The sequence below is a fragment of the Ovis aries genome, chromosome 24, assembly GCF_016772045.2.
Source record: "Ovis aries strain OAR_USU_Benz2616 breed Rambouillet chromosome 24, ARS-UI_Ramb_v3.0, whole genome shotgun sequence".
NCBI lineage: Eukaryota > Metazoa > Chordata > Mammalia > Artiodactyla > Bovidae > Ovis > Ovis aries.
In genome coordinates, this window is record NC_056077.1 from 19,741,806 (window position 1) to 19,761,295 (window position 19,490).

General features: G+C 36.8%; 1 protein-coding gene across 1 annotated transcript in view; it reads left to right on the plus strand.

Moving 5' to 3' along the window:
- The window catches only part of LOC101113819 (phospholipid-transporting ATPase ABCA3-like), a 219,732-nt gene that overhangs the window by 89,361 nt on the left and 110,881 nt on the right, over positions 1-19,490 (plus strand). Inside the window, exon 12 of the mRNA XM_060406324.1 lies at positions 1,373-1,523. Coding sequence (XP_060262307.1) covers positions 1,373-1,523 — 151 coding nt within the window. The remainder of the gene's footprint in view (positions 1-1,372; positions 1,524-19,490) is intronic.

The following is a 19,490-nucleotide window of genomic DNA, read 5'->3' on the forward strand; positions in this document are numbered from 1 at the left end:
AACATGCTACCATTTTCCCTTTACTCTATCTCAAAGAGGATACTGAGCTGAGTTTTAAGCAGTATATTTGGTGAATATCAGAAATAAAGGGACTCATACTTTTGAATGTTTTTTCACTTACAGATGGGAACATATAAGTTAATATTCCTATAGCAGATTAGTTGTAGGCACAAAATTATTACCTAAGTATATTAATGCTTTTAGTTGTTGACCTTAAAAAGGCAATGAAGGAAAGAACACCTCTATTTTAGAAAATGATATAAGTAAGTAATAAAAGTATAAGGATAAAAATGCACCTTTTTTCTCCTGGGACAAAGGAGTCAGCCGGCATCAAGAGTCTTTGGGGGAGAATCAGTGAGAAATTAAGTCTGATGGACAGGACATTGAAAACAGCAAGAGTGGTTTGCATTTGATGTGTGAATGCATGTGTAAGACAAATTTAGAAATTCAGAAGCCCCATTCAAAAATATAATAGAAAGATAGCCTAAAGTAATGTATGCTAAAATAAGAATACGACAGGAAAAATAATTACGTGTGTCTATAATCCAGTGCCTCAGACAGTAAAGTGTCTGTCTACAATGTGAGAGACCTGGGTTCGATCCCTGGGTTGGGAAGATTCCCTGGAGAAGGAAATGGCAACCCACTCCAGTACTCTTGCCTTGAAAATCCCATGGACGGAGGAGCTTGGTCCAGGCTACTATCCATGGGGTCGCAAAGAGTCAGGCATGACTGAGCGACTTCACTTTCACTTTCATATACATAAATGTGTATGTGTATGTATGTATGTATATATAAAATCGTAAAAGGGTCAGAAACACTTGGTGACGATAGTCCATGTAGCCCATTGTCACATAATGAAGGGAAGACTTCCTAGTACAGTGAGGTGAAATTTTGAAGTTTTCATTCATTAATATGGTGAAGTAAAAGTTTCCACTTTAATGGCATGTACCTGAAATGTGATCGTTGAACATTAAGTATGGAAAGAATGACAGAAGGAAGGAAATTTTTTAATATATAAAACAATAGAAAAGTGTTTAAGCTTTTTCTTTTGTATTGGAGTATAAGTGATTAACAATGTTATGATACTTTCAAGTGAACAACAAAGGGATTCAGGCATATATATGCATGAATCCATTCTCCTCCAAACTCTCCTCCCATAAAAATTAACAGGTTTAAATTTTAGTAAAAATATGAAACCAGTAAATCTCAAAGATTAAAGATCACTTGCTCTTAAACACAGTATTGATGCCTTGTAAAAACGAAATTTTAAACAAGCAAGATCCTGTGCTTTCTGGTGGTAGAGTATATTTATGTGTTTGATTGGGGCAGATTGCATTTTAAAAATTTTGACCTTTTAAATGGACTTTTTCAGGTGTGGGATACCACTTAATTATTGTAAAGGATCCTCATTGTGATGTTAAAGAAATCTCCAAACTGATTAAATATCATGTACCAGAAGCCAAATTGGAGAATAATGTTGCAGCTGAATTATCATTTATCCTACCCAAGGAGTACACAAACAGGTATGGATCCAGAGAATGTTAGATAATAGTTTGGGGTTATAAGAAATCACTATTACTTTTAAAAGTTTCCTCTGACTTGACAAAGATTGTGTGCAGCTGTCATTTGACAAGTAATGATAAAAAAAAAAAAATTGCTTCCTAAAGATTTCACTGTCTGCACAGAGGGAAGTTATATAACTTAGCTTGCATTTAGTTTGTCTTGGTATCTTTATTTCTATTTCTTACAGTCTGGTGTTAAGTAATGACAAGAAATGATAAGCTATTTGCACAAATTTTGTCCAACTGATTTGCTGAGATTATAAGAAAAAAGTGGCCTATCTGGCAGACCTTGCCATATAGTTTCCTAGAAACTACAGGAAACAGGCAATTTGACCATAACAGTTAACCAAGCTAGTTACCAAAAGGAGGAAAAAAAATATTAATTGTACTTGGGATGTTTATCTTGATTAAGGGAAGAGGAAAATAAGAATACTTATGATAAACTTCCAGGGACTGTGCCAATTTCATCTTCTTTCAAGTTGTAGTTCAGTTCAGTTCAGTCCAGTCGCTCAGTCGTGTCCAACTCTTTGCGACCCCGTGAATCGCAGCACGCCAGGCCTCCCTGTCCATCACCAATTCCCGGAGTTCACTCAGACTCATGTTCATCGAGTCGGTGATGCCATCCAGCCATCTCATCCTCTGTCGTCCCCTTCTCCTCCTGCCCCTAATCCTTCCCAGCATCAGAGTCTTTTCCAATGAGTCAACTCTTCGCATGAGGTGTCCAAAGTACTGGAGTTTCAGCTTTAGCACCATTCCTTCCAAAGAAATCCCAGGGCTGATCTCCTTCAGAATGGCAGCTTGATATTCTCTTGAAGCAAACTAATTGGCATTCTCAAAAGAAGATTAATAGAGGGGAACTTCTTCAACTTTCTAACGAACAAAATCCCAACAGCCTACATCATACATAATGGTGAGAAACTCAAAGCTTTCCCATTAAGATCAGGAACAAGGAAAGGAAGTCCTTTCTCTCCACTGCATTCAACATCATGCTGGAAGCCTTAGCTAAAGCAATAACACAAGACAAAGAAATGTACATACATTGGGAAGAAAGGAATAAAACTCTTTGCAGATAATACAATCATCTTTTGCATACTGTCCAAAAGAATTTACCAAAACAAACAAACAAACAAAAAACCCTTCTGGAACTAGTAAGTGATTGTAGCAAGGTCGCAGGATACAAACTTGATATAAAAGTCAATAACTTTTCTATATATCAAGAATTAGCAAATATAGTTTAAAATTACAAGCACAATGCCATTGACATTAGTATTGCCCAAAGCAAAATACTTAGGTATAAAGCTAATAAAATACATATGAGGAAAACTCCAAAATTTTCTATTTTGGAAGCTAATAAAATACATATGAGGAAAACTCCAAAATTCTAATGAATGAAATCAAGATACTAAATAAATATGAAGATAGTCCATTTTTATGAATAGGAAGACTCAATACTGTCAAGGAGTCAGTTCTTCCCAACTTGATCTATAGGTTCAATGTAATTCTAGTCAAAATCTCTGTAAGTTTTGTGGGTATCAACAAACTGATCCCAAAGTTTATAAAAAGTTTATTCAAATTAATCAACACAATATTGAAAGAAAAGAATAAAGTTAGAAGACTTACAGAAACCAACTCTGAGACTTACTATAAAACTACCATAATCAAGATGGTATAGTATTAGTGAAAGAACAGAAAAATAGAACAATGGAACAAAGCAGAGAACCCAGAAATATATATATATATATATATAGTCATCTGGTCTTTGACAAGGAAGGAAAAGCAATGGAGAAAAGATACTTTTCAACAAATGGTGATGGAATGAACAGTCAGACATCCACATGCAAAGAAAATAACCTAAATGCTTAAAATGGGTGATAAGGCCAAAATTCAAACAAAAAACCATAAATCTCCTAGAAGATAACATAGGAGGAAAACTAGATGACCTTAGGAATGGCAATGACATTTAAATTACAGCACCAATAGCACTTTTCATGACAGGAATAACTGAAAAGCTGAACTTCAATGAAATTAAATTTTTGTTCTGTGTTTGGCAATATCAAGAGAATTAGAAGACAAGACACAGAATGAAAGAAGATATTTGCAAAAGACACATTTAATAATTAAAAAAAAGTTACACAGCATATACAAAGAACTAGAAAAAGCAAGGGAATTCCTGTGGTTTTTTTTTTTTTTTTAACTTCTGCTTTATTGACTGCACCAAAGCCTTTGACTGTGTGGATCACAATAAACTGTGGAACAACGTTAAAGAGATGGGAATACCAGACCAACTTACCTGCCTCCTGAGAAATCTGTATGCAGGTCAAGAAGCAATAGTTAGAACGTGACATAGAACAGCAGACTGGTTCCAAATAGGAAAAGGAGTACATCAAGGCTGTATATTGTCACTCTGCTTATTTAACTTATATGCAGAGTACGTTAAGCGAAAAGCCAGGCTAGATGAAGCACAAGCTGGAATCAAGATTGCCAGGAAAAATATCAGTAACCTCAGGGATGCCAATGACACCACCCTTATGCAGAAAGAAAAGAGGAAGTGAAGAGCCTATTGATGAAAGTGAAAGAGGAGAGTAAAAAAGCTGGCTTAAAACTCAACATCCAAAAGACTAAGATCATGGCATCTGGTCCCATCACTTTATGGCAAATAGATGGGGAAACAATGGAAACAGTGACAGACTTTATCTTTTTGGCTCCAAAATCACTGCAGATGGTGATTGCAGCCATGAAATTAAAAGATGCTTCCTCCTTGGAATAAAAGCTATGATCAACCTAGACAGCATATTAAAAAGCAGAGACATTACATTGCCAACAAAGGTCCGTCTAGTCAAAGCTATGTCTTTTCCAGTAGTCACGTATGGCTGTGAGAGTTGATCCATAAAGAAAACCGAGCACCGAATAATTGATGCTTTTGAACTGTGGTGTTGGAGAAGACTCCTGAGAGTCCCTTGGACTGCAAGGAGCAAACCAGTCAATCCTAAAAGAAATCAATCCTGAATATTCATTGGAAGGACTGATGCTGAAGCTGAAGCTGCAGTACTTTGGCCATGTGATGCGAACTAACTCATTGAAAAAGATTCTAATGCTGGGAAAGATTGAAGGCAGGAGGAGAAAGGGACAACAGAGGATGAGATTGTTGGATGACATCACCAACTCAATGTATATGAGTTTGAGCAAGTTCCGGGAGTTGGTGATGGACAGGGAAGCCTGGTGTGTTGCAGTCCATGGGGTCTCAAACAGTCCGACATGACTGAGTGGCTGACCTGAATGGACAGCATGGATGAACTTTGAAATTACTACAATAAGTGAAAGAAGCTAGACTGAAAAGGTCACATCCTTAGAGAACAGATTTGTGGAGCCAACAGGAAAAGGAGAGGGTGGGACAAATTGAGAAAATAGCATTGACATATATATGTTTACACTATCATGTGTAAAATAGATAGCTAGTGGGAATTTGCTATATAACACAAGAAGCCCATCCTGGTTGTCTGTGATGACCTAGGGGGGGGGGATGGGGGAAGGGGAGAGAGGCTTAAGGGGGAGTGTATCTATATATAATTATGACTGATTGACATTATTGTACAGAAGAAAGCAACACGACCTTTTAAAACAATTTTCTTCCATTAATAAGGGCTATACTTTGTATATTCCATTTATATGACATGTTCAGAACAGGCAAATCCAAACCAGGATTTGGGGGAGGGATTTATAAATAACAGAAATGTATTTCTTGCAGTTTAAAAGCTGGGAAGTCCAAGAAAATTGCATTGGCAAATTTGGTATTTGATGAGGCCTGTTTCCTGATTCAGAGACAGTCATCTACTTACTGTATCCTCAGAGGGCAGAAGGAGCTTGGGCAATCTCTGGGCCTCCTGTTTTGTTTGTTTGTTTTTAATCAAATTTAGTTGGATGATTTGGGAGAATGACATTCTAACATGTATACTATCATGTGAATTGAATCGCCAGTCTATGTCTGACGCAGGATGCAGCATGCTTGGGGCTGGTGCATGGGGATGACCCAGAAAGATGTTATGGGGAGGGAGGTGGGAGGGGGTTCATGTTTGGGAATGCATGTAAGAATTAAAGATTTTAAAATTTAAAAATAAAATAAAAAATAAAATAAAATATTAAAAAAATAAAATAAAATAAAATATTGTGTCAGTTTCAGGTGTATGGCACCATGATGAAGTTATACATATATATGTTTATGGGGCTTTGTTGGTGGCTCAGCTGGTAAAGTATCAGCCTGCAATGAGGGAGACCGGGTTCAATCCCTGGGTTAGGAAGATCCCCTGGAGAAGGGAAAGGCTACCCACTCCAGTGTTTTGGCATGGAGAATTCCATGGACTGCATAGTCCTTGGGGTCGCAAGAGTCAGACACAACTGAGCGACTTTCACTACTCCCTCTCTCTCTCTCTCTCTCTCTCTATATATATATATATATATATATATATATATTTTTTTTTTTCAGATTCTTTTCCATTATAGCTTACTACAAAATATTAGGTATCATTCCCTGTGCTACAGTAGGCCACAGTTGGTTATCTATTTTACATATAGGAGTATGTATGTTAACGCAAAACTCCTAATTTATCCCTTCTCCTTTTCACTTTAGGAACCAAAAGTTTGTTTTCTGTCTTTGGGTCTGTTTCTGTTTTGTACATAGGTTTACTTGTATCATTTTTTTAGATTCCACATATAAGTAATATATGATATTTGTCTTTCCTTGCCTGGCTACTTAGTATGATAAATTCTAGTTTCATCCATGCTTCTGCAAATAGAATTATTTCCTTCTTTTTATGGCTGAGTAGTACTCCATTGTGTTGGGTTGCCCAAAATGTTCATTTAGGTCTTTCCATAACATCTTACAGAAAAAAAAATCTGAAGGAAGCTTTTGGCCAACCCAATATATATGTATCACATATTTTTTTTTATCCACTCATATGTTAATGGACAGTTAGGTTGTTTCCATGTCTTGGCAGTTGTAAATAGTGCTGCAATGAACATTGGGGTGCATATGTCTTTTTAAATTAGACCTTTCTCTGGAAACATGCCCAGTAATGAAATTGCTGTACCATAAGGTAATTCTGATCTTGAAGGGAGAGCAGTGAGAGGTCCTGAAGAAAGATCTTAGTTGCCTGCTCAGGAATTAAACCTGGGTAACATGGATGAAAACCAAGTCCTAGCCACTAAACCACCAGGGTTAGCTAGAAGCAAAGAGTCCCTGGCTCTTGCCCCTGTTTGAAATCAAGAATGTTTCAAGGAGGCAAAAATTAAAAACAAGTACAAAGTTCTTTGTTAGTGATACAGCACAATGTATGGGAGAGCACATAGGAAAACAGTTTGTTTATCCAACACAGAAACAGAGCAGAGATACACACCCAGAGAGAAAGAATATGGGCATCCCCTTTAATGAGGGGGAGCACAGTATTCCAGAAACTAGGCAGAGATACACATCCAGAGAGGAGTGCAGGTGTCCTGAGTGAGCAGGAGTGCAGTAAGGAGGTGAAATAGGTCACTGATATAGGATAGTCCTTCTGGGTTTTTGTCTACATTCGGCCAATTATCTTTTTTGGTTCTTCACACCTGAACCCTGGGTGTTCCACCCTATGAACCTTCCCCAAGGTGTGGGTGCACCTTTTTAAGATGGATCCCACTACAGAAGGATCCATGCATCCACTATGAGTGCATGTCCATGCTTACTATGGGGTGGAGTCTCCTCCCTTTTTGACCTCCAAAGAAGCTTTCCTGTGTGGTGCCAACAAGGAAGTCTTCCTTGACCTCAGGAGTGGACACCACATTTCTTTGCTCTAGCAGAGCTCAGCTATTACCACTAGCTCTGTCCTTGGAGTATCTAGGTTAGAACAAAGCTTGAATTTTACTCCACTTGACAAATATCAGGTTTCTGACCCAGAGGCCAGAGGTAGGTATCTCCTACCTCAATTCCACTTTTAGTTTTAAAGGGACCTCCATATAGTTCTCCATAATGGCTGTACTGATTTACATTCCCACCAGAAGTGTAGGAGGGTTATTTTTTCTAATCAGCCTCTCTAACATTTGTTATTTGTAGACTTTTTGACTATAGCCATTAATGTAAGTTGATAACTAATTGTGGTTTTGATTTATATTTTTCTGATAATTAGCAATGTTGAGCATTTTTTCATGTTCCTATTGGCCATTCATGCACATTTTTTATTGGCTTGTTTGGGTGTCTTTTTTTTCTTATTTTGAGTTGTATGAGATGTTTGTATATTTTGGAAATTATTCTCTTTGTCAGTCACATCATTTGTAAATATTTTCTCCCATTCTGTAGGTTGTCTCTTCATTTTTTAATGGTTTTCTTTGCTTTGCAAAAGGTTCTAATTTTAATTAGGTCCCATTTGTTTAGTTTTGCTTTTGATTCCATTACTCTGGGAGATGAATTTTAAAAAAAATTGCTGTGATTTATGTCAAAAAGAGTTCTATGCATGTTTTTCTGTAAGACTTTAATAGTATCCAGTCTTACATTTAGGTCTTTCATTCAAGTTTATTTTTGTATATGGTGTTAGGGAATGTTATAATTTCATTATTATACAAGTAGCTGTCCAGGTTTCCCAGCATCATTTATTGCTTTACTGTCTTTTTTCCATTGTGTATTCCTTCCTCTTTGTCATAGATTAAGTAACTGTAAGTGTATGGGTTTACTGCTGGGATTGCCACCCTGTTCTGTTGACTTATGTGGCTGTTTATGTGCCAGTTCCGTACTGTTTTGATGCTTATTAAGATTTGTATCATAATCTGAAGTCAGGGAGTCTGATTCTTCCAATTCTATTCTTTCTTGAGATGGTTTGGGCTACTAGTGGGTCTTTTGTGTTTCCATACAAATTAAAAAATTTTCTGTTCTAGTTCTGTGAAAAATGCCATTGAATATTTGGTAGGGATTGCATTGAATCTGTAGATTGCATTGGATGGTGTGGTTATTTTAACTGTATTGATTCTTCCAATCCAAGAACACAGTGTATCTTTCCATTTTTGTCATCTTCAATTTCTTTCATCAGTGTTATAGTTTTCAAAGTGCAGTTCTTTTTCCTCCTTATGTAGGTATATTTCTAGGTATTTTATACTTTTTGATGCAATGCTAATTTGGATCATTTCCTTAATGTCTCTTTTGCTAGCTCATTGCTGGTATATAGAAATGCAACAGATTTCTGTATATAAATTTGGATCCTGCAATTTTGAAGAAATGTGTTGATGAGTTCTAGTGGTTTTCTGGTGGCATCGTTATGGTTTTGTATGTATAGGATCATATCAGAGATTATTTTTATTTTCTTCTCTAAATGTTTGTATTATCCACGTTTTCTTCATTTACTATATTTTTATTGAAATACGATTGATCTAAAATATTGTGTTAGTTTCAGATATACAGCAAAGTGTACAAAATTATTTTTCAGAGTATATTCCATTACAGGTTATTGCAAGATAAAGAAAATAATTTCTTTTACAGTAAGTCCAAGCTGCTTATCTATTTTATATATAGTTGTTTCTGTTAATCTGATACTCCTAATTTGTCCATCTCTCCCTCCCACTCTCCTTTAGCACTCATATTGTATGTAGATCTGTTTGCATTACAGTAGATTTCACAAATAAATGATACAATATTTTTATTTCTCTATCTGATTTTCCTAAGTATACTACTCTCTAGGTGCATACCTTTTGTTGCAAATGGCAACAAAATGTTGTTCATTTTTATGGCTAAGTAATATTCTACCTATTGATTGATAGATCTATTGATCACATCTTCTTAAGCCAATAGTCTGTTGTGCACTTGGGTTTTTTCTATGTTTTGATATTAGAAATAATGCTGTTATGAACACTGGATGCATGTATCTTTCTGAAGTAAGATTTTTTTTTTCTGGATGCAAACCTAGGTGCAGAATTGCTGGATCATATCACAGCTCTATTTTTAGTTTTCTGTGAAAACTGCAAACTGTTTTCTATTGTGACTGGAACAAACTACATTCCAAACAACAGAGTAGGAGGGAGAATTTTTCTCCATAACCCCTCCAACATTTATTATTTATAGATTGTTTGATGATAGCAGTCATTTTGAACTGTGTGAGGTGATACTTCATTGTGCTTTTCATTTGCATTTCTCTAATAATTTACACTGTTGAGAATCCTTTAATGCACTTCCTGGCCACCTATGTGACTTCTAAGGAAAAATGTCTGTTCAAATCTTTTGCCAATTTATGATAGAGTTGTTTTTTTTGTGTGTGTGATATTAAGGATATTAACCCCTTGTCTTTCATTGTTGTTGTTGTTCAGTCACTAAGTCATGTCTGACTATCTGTGTCCCCATAGATTGCAGCACTTGAGACTTCCCTGTGCTTCTCTATCTCCCAGAGTTTGTTCAAACTCATGTCCATTGAGTCGGTGATAGTGTCCAGTCATCTCATCCTCTGCTGCTCCCTTTTCCTGTTGTGTTTTAATTGTTCCCACCATCAGAGTCTTTTCAAATGAGTTGGCTCTTCCTATCAGGTTGTCAAAGAGCTGGAGCTTCAGCCTCAGTCCTTCCAATGAATATTCAGGTTTTATTTCCTTTAGAACTGATTGGTTTGATCTCCTTACTGTCCAAGGGAATCTCAAGAGTCTTCTCCAGCACCACAGTTCGAAAGCATCAATTCTTCAGCACTCAGCCTTCATTATGGTCCAACCATCACATCCATACATGACTACAGGGAAAACAACAGCTTTGACTATACAGTCCTTTGTTGGCAAAGTGATGTCTCTGCTTTTTAATGTGCTGTCTAGGTTTGTCATAGCTTACCTTCCAAGGAGCCAGCATCTTTTAATTTCATGGTTGTAGTCACCATCTGCAGTGATTTTGGAGCCCTAGAAAATAAAATCCATCACTGCGTCCACATTTTCCCTTTCTATTTGCCATGAAGTGATGGGACTGCATGCCATAATCTTATTTGTGTTTAATTATGAGTTTTAAGCCAGCTTTTTCACGGTATTCTTTCATCCATATTTATATGCTCTTTAGTTCTTCTTCCATTTCTGCCATTAGATTGGTACCATCTGCATATCTGAGGTTGTTACTATTTTTCCTGGCAATCTTGATTCCAACTTGTGTTTCATCCAGCCTGACATTTTGCATGATGTCCTCTGCCTTTGAGTTAAATAAGTAGAGTGACAATATACAACCTGTTGCACTCCTTTGTCAATTTGAACAACTCAGTTATTCTATGTCAAGTTCTAACTGTTGCTTCTTGACCCACACATAGGATTCTCAGAAAATAGATAAAGTGGTCTGGTATTCCCATATCTTTGAGAATTTTCCACAACTTGTTGTGACCACAAAGGGTTTCACATAGTCAATGAAGCAGAAGTAGATATTTTTCTGGAATTCCCTTGCCTTCTCTATAATCCAGCGAATGTTGGCAATTTGATCTCTGGTTCTCTGCCTTTTCTAAATCCAGCTTATACATCTAGAAGTTCTCGATTCACATACTCTTGAAATCTAGCTTGAAGGATTTTGAGCATAACTTTACTAGCATGTGAAATGAGTGGAATTTTGTGGTAGTTTGAACATTCTTGCCATTGTGCTTCTTCATAGGTGGGATGAAAACTGACCCATTTCAGTGCTCTGATCACTGTTGAGTTTTTCAAATTTGCTGGGATATTGAGTGCAGCACTTTAACAGCATCATCTTTTAAGATTTTAAACAACTCAGCTGGAATTCAATCACTTCCATTAGTTTGTTCACAGTAATGCTTCCTAAGGCCCACTTGACTTCACACTCAAGGATACCTGGCTCTGGGTGAGTGACCACACCATCGTAGTTGTCCTGGTCTTTAAGACCTTTCTGGTGTAGAGTTCTGTGTATTCTTGCCACCTGTTCTTAATATTTTCTACTTCAGTTAGGTCCTTACCATTTCTGTCCTTTATCGTGCCCATCCTTGCATGCAATGTTCTCTTGATGTCTCCAGTTTTCATGAAGAGATCTCTAGTCTTTCCCATTCTATTGTTTTCCTCTATTTCTTTTCAATGTTCATTTAAGAATGCTTTCTTATCTCTCCTTGCTATTCTCTGAAACTCTGCATTCAGATGGGTATATCTTTCCCTTTTACCCTTGTCTTTCACTTCTCTTCTTTTCTCAACTATTTGTAAAGACTCTTCAGACAGCCACTTTGCCTTCTTGCATTTCTTTTTCTTTGGGATGGTTTTGGTAGTTGCCTCACGTACAATGTTTAGAACCTCTGTCCATAGTTCTTCAGGCACTCTGTCTACCAGATCTAATCCCTTGAATCTATTTGCCATTTCTACAGTATAATAATAAGGGATCTGATTTAGATCATATCTGAATAGTCCAGTGGTTTTCCCTGTGTTCTTTGATTTAGATCTGAATTTTGCAACAAGGCACTCATGATCTGAACCGCCATCAGCTCCCAGTCTTGTTTTTGCTGACTGTTCAAGCTTTTCCATCTTTGTCTGCAAAGAATATAATCAGTCTGATTTCAGTATTGACTGTCTGGTGATGTCCATGTGTTGTTGGAAGAGAGTGTTTGCTATGACCAGGATATTTTCTTGGCAAAACTCTGTTAGCCTTTGTCCTATTTCATTTTGTACTCCAAGGCCAAACTTGCCTATTACTCTAGGTAGCTCCTGACTTCCTACTTTTGCATTTCAGTCCCCTATGATGAAAAGGACATCTTTTTTGATGTTAGGAGTGTTTTAGGTCTTCATAGAACCATTCAACTTCAGCTTTTTCAGCTGAAGTGGTTGGGGCATAGACTTGGATTACTGTGATACTGGATGGTTTACCTTAAGTTTGATTAGCTCCCACTTGCTCATTTTGTTTCTATTTATTTTCTCTTTGGAGACAGACTAAGAATATATTGCTATGATTTATGTCAGAAAAAAATTTTCACATTCTTTTCTTGGAGTTTTATGATGTCACATCTTATATTTTTGTATAAACCATTTCAAGTTTATTTTTGTATATGATGTGAAGGAGTGTTCTGATTTTATTGATTTGCATGTAGCTGTCCAGTATTCTCAATATCATTTGTTGATGAAACTCCCTTTTCTCCATTGTATATTCTTGCCCCCTTTATCATAATTGACTCTATTCTGTTGCATTAATCTATATGTCTGTTATTGTGTCAATACCATGCTGTTTTGATTACTGTAGCTTTGTTATGTCTGAAGTCTAAAAGGGTTACGCCTTCAGCTTTGTTCTTATTTTCTTGGTATTTCTTTGTCAATTTTGGATGTTTTGTGGTTCCACAGAAATGTTAAGATTATTCTGGTTGTGAAAAGTATCATCAGCATTTTGATAGGGATTGCATTAATCTGTAGATTCCTTTGGGTAGTATGGCCATTTTAAGAACATTAATTCTTCAAATCAAAAACATGTAACAGCTTTCCATTTTTTGGAATCTCCTTGGATTTCCTTTATCAATGTTTTATAGTTTTCAGCGTATAGATCTTTCACATTCTTTATTAAGCTATTTCCTAGATTTTGGGGTTAGACTTTTAAATGGATTGGCTTTTTCCTCTTCTTTCTGATATTTACTTATTAGCATAATGAAATCAAAGGATTTCTGTGTATTAATCTTGTATCCTGCTTCCTTGCTGAATTCTTTTATTAGTTCTAATAGATTTTATGTGGAGACTCTATGTTTCTCTGTATAGTGTATCATGTCATCTATCAATAGTTCCATTTTACTTCTCCCTTCCAATGGGGTTGTATTTCTATTTCTTTTCCTATCTGATTGCTGCAGCTACTACTTCTAATACCATGCTGAATAGGATGGTGAGAATGGGCATCCTTGTCTTTTCCCCAAATTTAGTGAAGAAGTTTTCTGCTTTTTACCATAGAGTATTATGTCGACAGCAGGTTTGTCATAAATGGCTTTTATTTTGTTAAGACATCTTCCCTCTATATCCACTTTGGTGAGAGTTCTTATCATGAATAGATGTTGAATTTTATGAAAAGCTCTTTATGAGTCTACTGAGATGACCATGTATTTTTGTCTTTCCTTTTGTTAATGTGGTATATCACACTGATTTGTATGTGTTGAACCATTCTTGTGAACCTTGGAATTGTCCAGTTGATCATTCTGTTTGATTCTTTTTATGTACTGTTGCATTCAGTTTGCAACATTTTGTAGAGGATATTTGCATTTATATTCATCAAAGATACTGACTTGTCAAATGTGTAGGTATAGTGTCTTTGTCTTTTTTGGGTAATAGAGTGACAGTGGCTTCATGGAAATAATTTTGCAGTTTTCCTTCCTCTTCAATTTTTGGAATAATTAAAGCAGGATAGGTGTAAGCTCTTTTTCATATGTTTCATGGAATTCTTAAGTGAAGGCATCTGGTCCTGGACCATTGTTTTTAAATTACATATTCAGTTTCATTTCTGATAGTTGGTCTGCTCAAATTTTCTGTTTCTTCTGGACTCAGTTTTGGCAGGCTGTATATTGCTACAAGGGCTTCCAAGGTGGCTCCGTGATAAAGAATCCACTTGCCAATGCATGAGATACAGGCTTGATCCCTAGGTCGGGAAGGTCCCCTGGAGAAGGAAATGGCATCCCACTGATATTCTTGTCTGAAAAATCCCATGGACAGAGGAGCTTAGGGGTCTACAGTCCATGGGGTTGTAAAAGAGTCAGATATGACTTAACAGCTATGCAACAAGAACAATATATTTCTATAAACTTGTGCCTTTGTTCTAGATCATCTAATTTGTTGCCATATAACTGTAATATTCTCTTAAAAATGTTTTTGTATTTCTGTGGTATCAGTTTTTACTTCTCCTCTTTCATTTCTTATTTTGTTTATTTCAATCCTCTCTCTTTTCTTCTTGGTGAGATCTGCCAGAAGTTTATCAATTTTGTTTCTCTTTTCAAACAAGCAATTCTTAGATTTATTGATTTTTTTCTATTTTTAATCTCTATCCTATTTCCTTTCTCATCTTTATTATTTCCTCCCTTCTGCCAACTTTAGGTTTTGTTTGTTCTTCTTTTTCTAATTCCACTAGGTGGGGGATAATATTGTTTATTTGAGATGTTTCTTCTCAAGAAGGGCCTTAATGACTATAAAATTCCCCATTAGAAGTCCTTTTGCTATATCCCATAGATGTTGTAAGGTTGTATTTTCATTTCCTTGAGTTTTTTTTTTTCTGATATCTTCTTTGATTTTACCATTGACCTTCTTGTTTTTTTAGTAGCAGGTTTGATCTCCAGCTGTTTGTTCTACTCCTGTTTTACTTTCTGTGGTTGATTTCTAGTTTCACACCTCTGTGGTCATAAAAAAGGCTTGAAATAATTTCTATCCTTTTAAATTTGTTGAAGCTTGTTTTATGATATTATCTTAGATCATTCATTTCCACTTGAAAAGAATTTGTATTCTGGTTTTTGTTATATTTTGGGGAGATTGTGTAGTGCCCTGTAGATATCAACTCCAATGGATCTATTTTGTCATTTAGGACCTCTGTTGCCTTGTTACTTTTCTGTCTAGGTTATCTGTCCATTGATGTCAATGAGGTATTAAAGTCTCCTACTATTATTGTATTATTGTCCACCTCTCTGTGTCTGTTAGAATTTATTATACTTATTTTAAATATTTACGGTGCACCTATATGCATGTATGTTGATGAGTGTACTGGCTTCTTCATCATTATATAATGTTCTTTTTTGTCTTTCTTCATGTCCTTTGTGTTAAAGTCTATTTTTTTGATATGTGTATTGCTATCCCTGCTTTCCTGTAATTTCCATTTGTTTGAAACATCTTTTTCTATCCCCTCACTTTCAGCATATGTGTTTTTGCCCTGAAGTGAATCTTTTCTAGGCAGCATATTGTAAGTTCTTGGTTTTTATCCCATCTATTACACTATATCATTTGATAAGAGGATTTAGTCCATTGACTTTAAAGTAATTATTGATAGGTATGCAGAGGTTAAAGCGTCTGCCTGCAATGTGGGAGGCCTGGGTTTGATCCCTGGGTCGGGAAGATCTCCTGGAGAAGGAAATGGCAACCCACTCCAGTATTCTTGCCTGGAGAATCCCAGAGACAGAGGAGCCTAGTGGGCTGCTGTCTATGGGGTCACACAGAGTCGTACATGACTGAAGTGACTTGGCGGCAGCAGCGGCAGCAGCAGCATGTACTTACAGCCATTTAAATCTTTCTTTTCCAGTTGTTTTTACAGTTTTTCTTTGTTCATATTGTCTTCTTTTTGTTTTTCTCATTTTTGGCTTGATAATTTTCTTCTGTAATATGATTGAGTTTGGTTTTTATGAATCTAATGTATATCATTTATTTGTGGTTGAAATCAATGAAAATCAAGTATGTTGATCTACAAGTGTATCTACTTGCTTTAAAAAGATTGTCATTCAAAATAAAATGCATTCTAAAAGATATATGTTTTTCTACTCCCTTCCTCCAGATTTTATCATTTATGTCCTATTTTCATGTTTGTCTTTTTATTGTTAATTGTAGTTATAATTCATTTAAATTTTTTGAATTTTGTTTTATTTTTTAATCTATACTTTGGTTTACTTTAGTAATCTTCATTCTTTTTATTTGTTTGCCTTTATTATTGTGATTGTTTTTTCCTGTAGATTCTTTTTTATCTTTATTTACAGAAGACTTTTCAATATTTCTTTTATTGTAGGTTTGATACTGCTGAATTCTTTTAGTTTCTGATTGTCTAAGGAAATTTTTTATCTTTTCTTCTATTCTAAATGATAATCTTTTTGGGTACTTAAGTTATGAGGTTTTCTCTTTCAGGTCTTTGATTATATCATGTCACTCCCTTCTGGTCTGCAAAGTTTCTGTAGGAATATCAACCAATAGCTTCATGGAGTCTCCCTTGTAGATGATTCTTAATTTTCTCTTGCTGCCTTTAGAATTTTCTCTTTATCTTTTGCTTTTGCCATTTTAAATGATATTTCTCAATGTGAGTCTTTTGGGGTTCATCTTTTTGCAACACTGTGCATCCTGTACCTGGATGCCTGTTTTCTTACTTAAGTTTGAGAAGTTTTTAGCCATAATTTCTTCAAGTACATTTTTAGTACCCATGTCTCTCTTTTCTTCTTCTGGAACCCCTATTATGCACAGGCTGGCATAATTTTTATTATCCCCTAGATATTATATGTTGCTTTAACATTTTTTATTAATCTGTCTTCTGTTCTGATTGGGTGACTTCAATCATTGTCTCTCCTGAATCACATATTCATTCTTCTATGTTATTTTGTGAATATTCATTGCTTCCAGATTGGTTTTTATTTAAGCAGTTGAATTGTCTATTTTTGATTGGTTCACCTTTATATTTTCCAGTTCTTTTTTATAGTGATCTGCATTTGTATCAATAGCTTTTCTTAATTTGGTTAGCATTTTTATTACTTCTTTTTGGTTTTAGTTAACTGGTGAGCACTGTTTCATTATTTGTTCTTTCAGGGTATTTCTCATTTTCTTTTTAATTGGGAGTAGTTCCTCTGACTTTATTTTATTTGACTTTCTCTGTCTCTATGAGTTTATGAGAAACAGTTACCTACTGTGAACTTGAGGTATTCTTGCCAGGAAAATCCCATAGACAGAGGAGTCAGGTGGGCCATGATCCATGGGGTCGCAAAGAGCTGGATACAATGGAAGCAACTGAGAATAGCACATACAGCATACTTTCAACTTCAAGGGTTGTTCTTATATGGGAGTATACTTGTGCAAACTGTGTGTGTCCAATATTTTTGTGTTAGTACTGGTTTTGGTATGGACACTGAGCCCAGTGTGCTGGCATTTATCTCCTTGATACGGGGTGTGGTTGGTGTTGGGAGATTTAAAGTCTGTGCAAGATGTAAGGTGGGGTTTCCTCTTTGCTCTGTGACTATTGCTACCCTATCAGGGGCAGAGTCTGCCCCTCAGTTGTTTTTGTATTTGAAGTCCTGAGTGTCAGGTTTGATATGGCTCCATTGCCCTTGAGTGTGAGCTCTGCCCTAAATAAGGTGGTTGTTGAAGCATGTGAAGCCCATGAAATCACAGAGGCTCATAGATGCCTATCCATTCCTCTGTTGTGTTCATCTCAGATCTAGTACAAGGCTGTGACTGGGTGTTGGGACACTGTGGCTGTATGAATTGAGGTGGCTGTGCTTTCACCTGATCCGGACTGCCTCTGTGGCATACTTTTCTCAGGACCTCTCTGTCCCACATCTCATGCTAAGCTGAACTGGAGTGCCCTCACTGGGAGACAAACTACTATGTTCTCCTATGCAATGACAATGTTTATTGCCATTTCACTTGATTCACACCCCCAGGCTTTCTGGGCTGTCTCTGCAGAGCTATATTAATTCCTCTCCCAGGGTCTGTTTGCCTGAGATTTAGCACTTATCACTGCAAGCTCCTGTGGAACTGCCCTCTGTGCACATTGACAATATCCCCCATTGCCACATCTGCTGACAAAGGCCTCCACAACTTGGCCTGTTTCACACCCCAAGCACCCTGGTCAGTTTCTGCAGAGCTAGACTGGGTCTCTGCACAGAACTTGAACAAGGCTGTGGTGTGGAATGAGCAGGGTCAATTGTTTCTCCCTTAAAATTGCAAAGTGCAGTGAGGCAGCAGTCTCCAGTGCAAGGCTGTTTCTGCCTTGATTGTCAGTAAGCCAACATGTATACACTGTTAGGGAGCTAGGCATCTCTAGCCCATCTATCTCTCTTAGCAGTTTTCCCAGCTGGTAAGGGGGCCCATTTCCTCCATAGGATTGATATGCCCAGACTCTTTACTCCTCAGAGAAAGGGTGTGGCTGTGTTGATTTTCTTCTTATAGATTGCTCCCAGGGGCAAAGACCCTGACTTAATGCCTTTTCTCCATCCTACCTGGTTACATGGAGATCTTTCTTGCAGCTTTAGTTGCAAACATTGGTTGACTGGAGTTCTGCCAGTTTCTAGTTAGTTTTTGTGAGAATTGTTTCACATGTACGTATATTTTTGATGTGTTTCTGGGGAAATGTGAGTGCTACATCCTCCTACCCTGCCATCTTGATATCCCAATTGAATTTTGTTGTTGTTATTCAGTTGTTAAGTTGTGTCTGACTCTGCAACCCCACGGACTGTAGCACACCAACCTCCTCTGTCCTGCACTATTTCCTGGAGTTTGCTCAAATTCTTGTCCATTCACTTGGTGATGCTATCTAACCATCCCATCCTCTGCTTCCCCTTCTCCTTTTGCCTTCAATCTTTTCCACCATCAGGGTCTTTTCCAATGAGTTGGCACTTCACATCAAGTAGCCAAAATATTGGAGCTTCAAACATTTTAATTTACTACATTTTAAATCATAAAAAGGACAGTGCTAATAATAATGCTTGACTGATTCATTATAAATTTTTGTTTTCTTCTTCAGACTTTTGGGGGCTTGAGTCTGCTGTTATATCTATGTGACTGCTACTGCTAAGTCACTTCAGTCATGTCCGACTGTGCGACCCCATAAACAGCAGCCCACCAGGCTCCCCCGTCCCTGGGATTCTCCAGGCAAGAACACTGGAGTGGGTTGCCATTTCCTTCTCCAGTGCATGAAAGTGAAAAGTGAAAATGAAGGCGCTCAGTCATGTCTGACTCTTGGCGACCCCATGGACTGCAGCCTACCAGGCTCCTCCACCCATGGGGTTTTCCAGGCAAGAGTACTGGAGTCGGGTGCCATTGCCTTCTCCTATATCTGTGTGAACAAATGTACAAAGACCACAAAACTGTTCTCACAATCTTTCTCTATATAATTGCTTTTAAGAGTTGCATTTACTATGTATTGCTTAAGATTTTGCTATGTAGGAAAAAAGCACAGAGATTTCTCAAAAAGTGAAAAATAAAACTACCACACATGATCCAGCAATCTCATTTCTGGATATTAATCAAAAGAATTGAGATCAGGATCTCAGAGGAACACCT